The 11,688-nt window shown below is 43.0% G+C and overlaps 1 protein-coding gene across 3 annotated transcripts in view; it reads right to left on the reverse strand.

The window, feature by feature from the left end:
* Window positions 1-808: 808 nt before the first annotated feature.
* Window positions 809-11,688, reverse strand: part of LOC101655982 (palladin) — a 69,459-nt gene continuing 58,579 nt past the window's right edge. For 2 of the 3 annotated variants that reach the window (XM_030884362.2, XM_030884361.2), the window contains 4 exons: window positions 8,925-9,132; window positions 5,582-5,747; window positions 4,961-5,094; window positions 809-2,968 (listed from right to left, as the gene is read on the reverse strand). In XM_030884362.2, the coding sequence (XP_030740222.1) occupies window positions 2,796-2,968; window positions 4,961-5,094; window positions 5,582-5,747; window positions 8,925-9,132 (681 nt within the window). In that variant the 3' untranslated portion in view covers window positions 809-2,795. Of the gene's footprint in view, window positions 2,969-4,761; window positions 4,808-4,960; window positions 5,095-5,581; window positions 5,748-8,924; window positions 9,133-11,688 lie in introns of all 3 variants that reach the window. The other variant, XM_045300166.1, reaches the window with a different exon arrangement.

Here is an 11,688-nt window from a genome sequence, read left to right on the forward strand (position 1 = left end):
CTCATGAGAATGAGTGAAGAAGGCAAATAGCACCACGCATTATTTTGAGAATTAACCTGCCGGCATTTAGTATTTTGAAAGTAGAGTTGACCTCACTCACCTCCCGAGAGGGGTCTAGGGAGCTCGAGGTTCTCACACCGTGTTGAGAAGCATTTTGACTAGCTTTCCTCTTAAGTCCTGCCATCAACGTCCCGGGCTTTTACCAAGTACCTGTTTTCACAGTCTCTTGGGGACTTCATGGAAAGTAAGTTGTTTCTCAGCTTTCTTCATTGCTGTCCAAAATTTAGCTATTTCAGGTATGCTGTCTACTTTCTAACTATTAAAAAAATGTTCTTCCAGTGATTTAACCATGGGGGTTAGGGTGGAAAAAATGTTCTAAAATTGATTGTGGTAATGATGGTACAACTCTTCGTGATATGATTGAACTATTGAATTGTGTGGTATGTGGAGTAAGCACCAATAAAACTTGACAAAAAAAGTTCCTGCATCAGTCCCCTCTCTTGTCCTTTTGGTTTTATGCCTTTAAAAATGCTCTTTATGAGCATTTGGTGGTGTCTGAGGATGTATGTGTGCTTGAAATTACATGAACTGTTCCATAGGGCATCTGAGGCAGTAAGATCTTTATAGAAGTAGACCGCTTTAACTTTTTTTCCAGGGTGGCTGGTTTGGGTTTGAATCTCCTTCTGGGTCAGTGCCCAAACTTCTAACCGTCAGAATTGAAGATGTTTCAAGTCTCTGTTTGAGCTAAGTTTTTAGAGCATTAGGAAACGGTAACAAGTGAATATTCTGTCCCAGAAAATTACAACTATTATTTGTTAAATATTTATTGATGTTAAATCCACATTACACCAGCACAACAATCCAAGGAAGTGTGACAATACTTTTTAATGGTTTTTTTTAAAATATAAATACAACATGGAAGGTGGCAAAATAATGCTAGTTAATCCTAAACCCAGCAAATTAGCAAGTCACATTCAGAAAAATTTGGCAAGTAAGATTCAATGTAAGTCATAGTTCTGCAATCTAGATAGCTCGATGAGACAGTTTGTTTGGTACCCTAAATTCCGTATTAGCATTGTCTACAACTATAGCCAAAGAACCTGGTACCACTTGGCATACAGTATCTGCCACCCAGTGCTGATGCCTCTTAATTATTTAAAACTTTGCTGGTTGGTGTTCTTACAAAGAAGTAGAAAGCTGTACCTGTGAAGCAGTAATATGAAATATACGGAGTGGTACACAGATATAAAATTATTTTAAAAACAACTACATACTGAATTGAGTAACTGAGCTAAGAGAGTTCAACATTTTTAGTATAAATAATGAAAGATAACGTGTTTGCATAAGAATTACAGTGTTCTTTTTCATAACAAAGTACCATTAAAACTTCATGCTTTATAATATTACGCCAAATTACTTTTTCTCCTTTTAAAGATTTATTGGTTCCGACTTAAACCATCAAGTCTGGTCAGAATCAGCTCAATCTAGTTGATGCAGAATCACCTGCATTTTAAAAGCTGTCTCAGCGCAGACGCCATTACAAACTGCTCAGTACCCAGCATCTTCTTAGAGCAAGCTTTCAGGAGGGACACGGACTGATCTTTCCATTTGCCATATCTTGCTGCCATTGGAAAAAACCAAAGCAAACACTACATTATGGCGCAAACCGATTTCTCTTGCCTGAAGTCTCCATTTCTTTCAAGCACACAAGGTCTTCCCTGAGGCCAATCTTGCAGTCTCAACCCATCTCAACTTGCTCTACACATCCAAAGTCTTCAACTACTGCACAAACTTCAGACACATGAAATTTCCATAGCACATGTGCTACCAATGTCCCAACGACCATTGTGCATGGCCGTTTTATTTTTCTCTTTTCCCATCACCTGTATTTTAGAGATTGATTTTGAAGAAAAGCAAAGAAACATTTGGCCGTTGCCACAACGCCTGTCCCTTCTCCTTTGATCTAAAGGAATAGAGTGTAGTTGTCCTGCCTTCCTTCTTTCTCCTCCCAAGCCCTTGTTTCCTCCAAATACCAGAGCCCTGGTTCATCTGGCTGGTTTGGGTTCCTTTTGTGGAATGGACTGTCACACAGATCTGCTTTCTATTCCTGATACTTAAACTCGCCTTTTCAAATGGTTTGTAAATAAGCTTCCTAGCAAGGAAGCATGAAAAGAAAATTCTAGGCACAAAGAAAAAGGTTAAAGAACGTAGGTGTTAACCTTGTTAGGAAACTCTTGGTATTAATAAAATTTAAGGCAAGTAGTTCTTCTATGAATTATAAAAAACAGTTTGCAAAGACAAGGCATTTACTTGGGCTCTGTTTTCCTTTTTTATCCATACATATTGCACTTGGTTCACTGTAGCTGTCTGAAAATGCTACCACTTTAGAATCATTTTAATATGATTTGTAGTACAATTGCCTCGTCATAAGCATTCACCCTCATCAAGTTACTTAGCACCTACAGCTTGTGTTTCAGGGCGCTTGTTGAGAATACAAATGGTGGTTTCCAGTGCACAACTGATTTCCTGGAGCATATTGGCATTTCACACCATGCTAATCACAGCAGTTCCGGAAGTTCTAAATTGGATGGTGAATGTGAATTTTCTGTGCACTGTGTACATTTCTATTATCATCACTCAAAGTTTGGTATAGTAAGTAAGGGAAATATTCTTTTGGTGGGTTTTTTCCTTTATAGTCAAAGTTATGGTTCTGCCTTTTGCACAATGTGACAAAGAACTATGGTTGGTCAAGGCCAAGGCTATGTCAGGGTGTTGGCTGTAACAAGAATGTCATCTCACAGGTCCTCACTCTCTACCAAGCCTGAGTTGAGTGTCAGGTGAGATGGGCTGGCTTCAGGTTGGAACGCAGCTTTGATGTCTAGTCCCTGGTCCGAAAGTGCAGCATAGCGACTGGCTGAGGGCCGTACTTTTTTTGGCTTGGTGCTCTGTGGCTGCTGATGCCACTGGGCTACAAAACAAAAACAAAACAAATTGAGATGATTAACCCAGCTATCACCAGAAAGCCCTTACATGTTTCAAGGGAATATAGCGGGTTTTTTGATACATTCTTGTTGTTAGTGGCCTTCCAATTCATCCCAACCCATTGTGTGCACAGGAGTTTTAAGCCTATGGCCTTTAGGAAGCAGAGCACTAAGTCTGTCTTCCCAGGGCCTTCTAGGTGTGTTTGAACTGCCAACCTTGGCTACTAGTTGAGCGCTTAACTGTTTGCACCATGGAGGGACCTCTTTTGATACACACCAGGCACATATTCTTTGCAAAAAACTTAACAAACACATCCCTGGTCGGGCCAGGAGAGTGCTGCATCTTATACACAGACTGCAGATTTACTGTCTGACAGGGTAGTGAAACTCTAACCGCTAGATCATAATGACAATGTATAATTGATCATTCTTTTTTTAAAAAAAATCATTTTAGTGGGGGATCATACCACTCATCACAATCCACACATACATCAATTGTGTAAAGCACATTTGTATATTCATTGCCCTCATCATTCTCAAAACATTTGCTCTCCACTTAAGCCCCTGGCATCAGCTCCTCATTTTCCCCCCTCCCCCTCCCTCATGAACCCTTGATAATTTATAAATTATTATTTTGTCATATTTTACACTGTCTGACTCATACAACTCTTATCATAATCTATCCATCCATCATGTCAAGCACACTTGTACATGTGTTGCCATCATCATTCTCAAAACATTTGCTCTCAAAACCCCCCTAAAAAACATTTGCTCTCTACTTGAGCCCTTGGTATCAGCTATTCATTTTATCCCCTCCCATGCCCCCTCCCTTTTGAACCCTTGATAATTTTATACATTTTTATTGTTTTGTCATGTCTTACACTGACATCTCCCTTCACCCACTTTTCTGTTGTCCTTCCCCAAGGCAGGGGGTTATATGTAGATCCTTGTAATTGGTTCCCCCTCTCTCTCCCACCTTCCCTCCACCCTCCTGGCGATAATTATTTTCAAGTAACTACTACAGCACAAGGCATCTTTTGAAAGTCACGAAGCTTCCGAATTCTAATCCTCTTCCCTCAACCATTGAACTATTTTTTCTTTAAAAAACTCAATCTATTGGGGCAAAGACCAGCTGCTCTACTGTAATAATAAACAACTCGATCTATTAAGTGCCAGTCATGAGGGCAGTTAGGTGTTATGGATAGGTGTTTTTAACACCAATCAGAAGGAATTAGACAGCATGGAAGGCTGAGGTCACAGAACCTCGCAGAGAACCTCACCAAGTTATTTATTTAAAGAGGTAAGCTTTGCAATGAACTCTTATTTTTCTACAGTTTCTTGGGGGGGGGGGGTCAATGGTTCACGTAGGGCTGGTGCATGAGTCTATAAATATATGAGGAAGTTTTCTTTAAATTTAGGATGCATGTACACACATTTACATCACAAACACACAGATCTGCTTAGCGGCTTAAGAATGATCACATAAGCACTACGCCAGGAAAGCAGGCATTCCAGCATTGCAGCGCACACATTTTGAGTGCACGAGGGCTCTGTGAGAGGATTATGATGTATGACAGGGTTACAAGGCAGTCATTTGCAGAACGCAGTCGCAAGAAAATGTGAAGGAAAAAACCCCAAACAAAACAACCAACAAACGTGGTTATGCCTTTGCCTATGTTAACCCCTAAGATGCTTGAGTAAGGAAGCAACAACTGACTAGCAGACGTTAAGAGAAGTCAACATGCATGTTTGCTACGAATTCAAAGTTCCTGAGCGATACTTGGGTATCTGTTCTCCTGGGGTGGTTCACTATTAGTGTTGAGAAACTATAAATAGAAAGAGAGAGAGCAAGATGAAACGTTTAGCAAATCAAACATGACAGTTCTTTTAAAGATTTCCCGAGTAACAGGATTTGCTGTCCAGATGTCGCACTGTTTACACTGCAATGACTAACTCGGTGCAGGCGAGGTGGCACTCACTGTAAACATCCAGCCTGGCCGTACAGGACACGATCCCAGCTTCGTTCTTGGCCGACACGGTGTACCACCCAGCGTCTTCCTTTGTGGCTCCCTGAATGAGCAGGCAGATATAGCCATGGTTGTCCTGATGCATGCTGCAAGAAAGAAGAAAGCCATTAGGGTTCTACAGGTTTTAAAAGTGGCTTTGGACATGCAGCCTCCTTTTTCATTAGGTCACTAGAAGCAGAACTGTGCCAACCGCAGATAATAGATTTACACTTATTCTAGAGCGGCTGCTGGCCCCATTAATGCTAACGAGCGGGCAGAGCAGACGGCAAGAGGTTGAGTAAGTCTGCGCACTTAATTCCTCGTCAAAGAAAATCACTGAATAGTCCCCACTCCCCTGGTCATCCTGGAAACAAGTGAGTGCACCTTTTCTCGAGTTACAAAATAAATGATTATTGTTTTTTAGTCCCCATTAGATTCAGTCGGAACGTGCGTTTTAGTAAAATGTACACACAGTAAGGGTAAAGAACGACTTGTTTCTGCTGCACAGAGATGTACGTGCTGTGCACGACGCGGTTTGCTGGGGTGTACAGCATTAGGAGCAGTTGGGGTTGTTACATCATCGTGTAGTCTCACCTCACTCTGTCGGTGCTCTGAGTGAGTGACTCGTTTTCTTTCTTCCAAAAGATCTGCGGCGGGGGCACGCCGGAAACGCGCCCCTCCAGCCGCACGGGGTAGCCGTCGGCCACGCCAGTGTTCTGCAGCTTCTCCACGAACACAGGCGGCTTGTGTGCTTCTTTCGCTGAGGGAACACAAGCCGGATCTGCATCAGCAGTATACCAAAGCAGTATACTCAGAGCTTTTTAGAAAGTTTTAGAAGTACTGTCTGAATACTGCTTTTTCTTTATTTTCTTACATTTCATATTAGATGGTGAGTTGACCGTCCTCTCTCTAAACTATCCTTTTACCGAGCAAAGTACCTGTTTTCCATTCCACTCATGTATTCCATCAATTAATTCAGGTCTACTAGCCCCACACGGCCCAAACATCTGCTGCCCAAGATGCCCCGTCTGACGGGTGGCATGGACTGTTCAGTTCTCACCAGCATTTGCAGCGACCCCTAAGCATCGCATGACCGCCGACCCCTAAGCATCGCATGACCGCCACCGCGCAGCCCACCCTGCAGACAACAAGCCCTTCTAGGGAAATCCTTCCACTGCGATCTGTATTTGTTCCGAGAATCCCCAAGATCTCTACCTCCTGCATTAAGGATTTAGTTTAAGGGAGTGGAGGATGAAAGAAAGCCATTTTCACCCAAATTTAACAGCTTTAAAGAAATACTTATTAAAGCTAGAACGTACATCCTCCACAGTACACATTGCAAGTTGTATTCTTTGGAGGGAGCTATGGAAAAAGGCAACTTTTTATTTACCTTGAATGAAGAAGTCACCTTTATTATTTACAGAACTGACTGTTGATGACAACAGGCGGATTACCACTCAATGGTTTTCCTGGATCAGTAGTAGAAACAATTTTATAGAAAGAATAAAGCTCAATTATTTTCTAATAATGAATTTGAGGAAGTGTGACTCTGTCCACCACCAAGTCGCTCCTCACGGATGACAAACATTCAAAGCAAAGCAGGGTACAGCCAGGTGGAGAGGAGAAAAATCTTTACGTGCCTAAAACTCACTGAGGCGGTATTTTCATTGCCTTCCCATTGTCCCCTGAGCTAGACTGGTTAGGGGTATGAAAGTGGTATGATAGCTCACGTAGTATTCTTAGTTTCTTTTCCTGTGAAGCCTTCCTCCCTCCCCTCCTTTCCCTTCGCCACCCCTGCTCCTGGCCTCCTCGTGCTCTCCAAGGCGCGTCTTCTGGTTCGTAAACTGCATTTCTTCTTTGTTTTTCCTTAAAACAACGGCGATAGTATGTGTTTATCTTTGTAAGACTGTGTAAATTTGCTAAGCATAATGTTCTCTAGTTTTGTCCATGTCGTGTGGTGTTTAAGAGGGTGAACTTGTTTCGTTGACTTGCTTATTTAGTATTCTTTCTGGGCCCCAGTTGGGAAAAGAGCAGATGTGTAGCATGAACCTTGATGCCTCAGTGATTTGCCAGTCAGAGTCATATTTTGGAGCAATGCTATTGCAAGGTACTGATTATGCTCAGACACCGCTCACGATTTAACCCTTAAAAACTCCTGTGAGCTATGGTGATCCCTAAGGTCACACAGCAAGTAAAGTCAATGAGAGGTGGGGTGTGGAGCTGATGATAAAGGCTGGGCTTCCTGTGGAAGTACCCTGTTTCCCCGAAAATAAGACAGTATTTTATATTAATTTTTGCTCCCAAAGATGCGCTAGGTCTTATTTTTCTATGAAGAAGAATACGGTACGCATTTATTGTTTTATTAAGAGACCTCGCACTTCCCGTCTTCTCCAGCTGCACTGCGGCGAATAGTGAGCTGCGCGGCGGTGCCTGCTGCTACAGTCCGGCGTCCAGAGTTACGGTAGCTTGGGCGTGGGGGGGCTCTTATTTTCGGGGGGATGCCTTAAATTTCAGTGAGAGGCAAAACTGTAAGTAGGTCTTATTTTGGGGGGATGTCTTACTTTTGGGGAAACAGGGTAAGGGCTCACAGTGGCCGGCTGAGGCAACTACTTCACCTCGGGCTTTCAATCCTTGGTCCTGAAGTGCAAGGCACATTTAACAGGAGAAAATGAACACTTCCACTTTGAGGATAAATCGTTACAGGAATGAATGAAACTGACTCCGGTGCAAAAAAGGAGTACCTTACAAACCTCTTCTGAGCATGGCTAGCATGTAGTACCACAGCCCACAGATGGATTTACCACCTTTCTGTCTGAAAAATGCCATGGTGCTGCAAGGAAGGTCATTATCCAGGACCCTAGTGAGGACCACTGCTATTTTATTTCGTGACACAGCTCAGTGTCGCACAATGTGGCTGGGGGTGCTTTTGGAGTGTCCTCAGTTTACCAAAGGAGACCTGGGGAAGTCAGTTAGCTGTTCTACTTTCTACCTCTTTAAATTGAGGAACATGATTCCCTCTGATTATTTCATACAACTGTTCTGAGTACTAACTGTGAGAAAACGTATATGAAATATTCTGCAAATAGAAATATGAAAAATAAAGTCTTCATTTAGTGTGCAACTTTTAAGGATGGTATGAACCTTTCCATAATATATTTTCCTTCCTTCTTTTAAAAAAATATATTATCATTTAAAGCTTATCTGCAGTTAAGACTTCAAGGGGCCAATACCTACAATATGATCAATTAAAAGCAAACAAGTTTGACTCTGGCACTTTGGATAGATGGCAATGTTTAAAACATTTGAATTTTGAAATCACTGCACATTACATCACTTTAAGCCCTAGGGTTGTGTGTGTCTGACACTCACAGGTTCTTGTATATCAACTTTGGCTCTTAAAAGTCCACACTACTGCAGCTCGTTCCCTGTGTATCACTAGGGGGGTCATCCGTTGCACACGCGATAAATTGGTCAGCCAAGTAAGGCTGTTAATGTTTTTGTGCTTTTCCCCTTGGTCACAGTAGTGTGAGAAAATGAGGATTAGTAACGACCACACCAAAGTAAAGAAAATTAAATTTCTGACTTGCTAAAGACTCATGTTATTGTTTGGTGCCAGCAAGGTGATTCATCACCTCAACTGACTCCATGTGACAGAGTAGAAATGCCTCGAGTTTTCTAGACTGAAATTTTTAAAGGGAACAGATTGCCAGGCCTTTCTCTCACGGTGCTGGAGAGTGGGTTCAAACCACTGACTTTTCAGTGAGTAGCTGAGTGCTCGCTGCTACGCCTTATAAAAAGTCCTGATTGGTCCTTTTGATGAAACCATCTATTATCCCAGCAATCTGGTTTTCCTTATTGTTGAGCAATGCAGTATGACTTTGCCTTTCTGAGCCCGACGTTCCATCTTGGCTAGAAAAAGGATAATGGAGAAGCCTACCAGCAACCACAAGCTCCAGGCTGAATGAGTTCTGTCCCGCTCGGTTGGTGGCTGTGCACGTGTAGATGCCGGCGTCTCGGGATGTGACTGGCTCTATGATCAGAGAATGCACCCCATTCTCACGCACCAGCATCTTGTGAGCACTGTCGGGCCGTATGGGCTTCCCATCTAGCTGCCAGCTTAGATCTGGGGTTGGTAGTCCACTGACCTGATTCAGAAAAAAAGTGTGTATACATTTATTATTACCTCAGAGTGAAGTCATTAATCTCTAAGAGACCACCAGGATTTCCTCCTTCGGGAGTCTAGGAGATGTTACCCTTTTACTTACAACCTTTCAGTGGCTTCCTAAGCACACACAGGCTCATAACTAAATATTTCTCACAAAGCAACCGATAGAGTGGTGAAATAAGGATTTGGAACAAAAAAATTGTGTCACTGTGTTACCTCACTCATGTCTGTAACGGTGACTGGGATGATGTCAGCACAGGGATCCGAGCGCTGTGGGAAAAAAAGCTGTCCAACCTTAACCACCCTGCAAACACTCAGCTGGCATTTGCGGATTACAAAGCTCCTGAGCACGGGGTTGCCAGTGTAGCAGACTTAGCTAATGCATCCATCAACACAAAGGGCTGTTATGATCATTTTATGCCAAACTGAGAAATTAGCATCACAATGAAACATCATAAAATCTTGAGAGCATGACAGTTGTGTTGACCAGAGACCAGATAAAAGCACATTTAATTGCTAATAACGTGGTGCTGTGAAGAGTAGGGATGTTTGCCATCTGTCCGCTCTTGGAGTGTGCCAGGAGAAAGTGCCATTAAGGAAGAAGGCCTTTTTATCCCATCCCCAGCTTTCCTGACAGGAACCTGCACAGGGAAAGATGTCAGTTGGGTTGCTAAACGCTTCTTCTTTTGAAAAACCAGCCCTTCCAACCTCAGAGTGAAGGAAGGCCTCACAGATTCACAGACTCCATCCCTGCTGCGTGATGTTCTTTGTACAGCCCTCAGAAATGTAGAGAAAAATGTAAAAAACACAGCAAGTGAATTTAAGTGACTGTGACTGCTCAAAAGTAGGAGGCATTTTGGAAGCAAACAATGATAGTTGGCCATCCTCGCTTCTGACAGGGGCCAGGCTCCAGGTTCTTGGTCTGTCTGCTGTCCCCCAGCTTCCATGAGTGCTACCTTACTGAGTGGAGGACCCTGGAGGTGGTGCTTAGGAGACACTATTGTGGATCGCTGGGGACTGCTTGTTTCCGCCTTCCTTACAGATTTTAAACAAACAGACTATCTGCTGACTGAGGCCCTGGCATGGTCAGCAGAAGAAATGTCCAAGCACTTGGCACACTGCAACTACTGATGCCAGTGGACTGGGTTCACTGGGCGGAGCCCTTCACATGAGGCAAAGAGAACACGCCCTGCCCCTGTAAACTCAATCCCACGGCCATCGAATCAATTCTGATTCACAGTGACCCTTTTGGGCAGGGTAGAACTGCCCCCTGTAGGTTTCCAAGATTAACTATGGGAGTAGAAAGCCTCACTTTTCTCCCAGAGAGCTGGTTGGTGGTTTTGAACTGCCGACCTTGCAGTTAGCAGGCTAACTAGTAACCATTCTGGCACCAGGGCTCTCTATTTCTATAGTCTGTTTTAACCCTAGCCGTCCTAGTTAGCAAGTAAAGAAACCAGGGTCTCAGAAGTGGAAGGTCACTGTTGCTGCTACCAGGTGCCCTTGAGTCAGTTCTGACTCGGTGATCCTATGCACGACAAACGGAAATACTGCCCGGTCCGGTGCCATCCTCACAATTGTAAATTAGATGGTCATATTTGAATAGCTCCTGGGTCTGGGAATGGGGTGGGGGGAGGTAGAAAAGCACACTTGTTACTCAGTTTCTAGAAATGTCCCCAAGGGGTTAAAAAAATACAAGGCAAGGAACTCAAGGAAATGCAAGATGTTTCTTTAGTATTTGGCTCAGTTTCAAGATACTTTTTTCCACTCTCAAAGCTTAAATACACTTGACTTTTTTTTCTTTCTTCTGAAGTAGGTTAGCACTCCATCTGTTCATGTAGGAAGATTTTCCATCTTTTATTTATCCAAGTCAGATCATAAATCAATTACAGCAGAAGTTGTTCGTTTCCAAGACTGTTTGAAGGCAGGTACTTCCAGGATGCGTCTGTGCCCTGACACACAGGCAGCCATGGGGAGATGGTGCTCTACTCCACATGGCTGCACTGAGTGAGAGACTGCGGTGACGTGAGCACGCACGGTGTTTGGCTTCCGGGGACATAAAAATGCTATGATTATGATTACACTATACTATGCCCATGAAGTGAGCCAGAGCATCATGAAAAAGCCGAAATACGGTGAGAATCACCAACACGAGACACAGAGCTGTGAAGCAAACGCATGCTATTGGAAAATCAGCACAGACAAGCTTGCTGTTTTCCAGCATCTTCAACTTGTGAAAGATGCACTCTCTTCAAAGTACAAGAAAGTGAAGCACCGTCAATGAGGTATGCCTGTAAAGTGCTGATTAAAAAAAAATTAAAGGAGAATAGTATAGTAAATTTACATATACTCATTATTCAGATGAACTTTTTTTCACATTGTAAATATTTTATTAAGAATTTACATATATATCGTCAAAAGGGGACCATGCCCAGATGCACTTTTTTGGTCATTGTTTTTTCCCAAAAAATCTGTCTGTAGGCCACTGGAGATCCCCTTGCAGAGGGGTCTCGGGGAGGAGATGAGCCAGTCAGGGTGC

Source organism: Echinops telfairi, unplaced genomic scaffold (genome assembly GCF_000313985.2).
Source record: "Echinops telfairi isolate 266 unplaced genomic scaffold, ASM31398v2 ScPeMD7_5;HRSCAF=22, whole genome shotgun sequence".
NCBI lineage: Eukaryota > Metazoa > Chordata > Mammalia > Afrosoricida > Tenrecidae > Echinops > Echinops telfairi.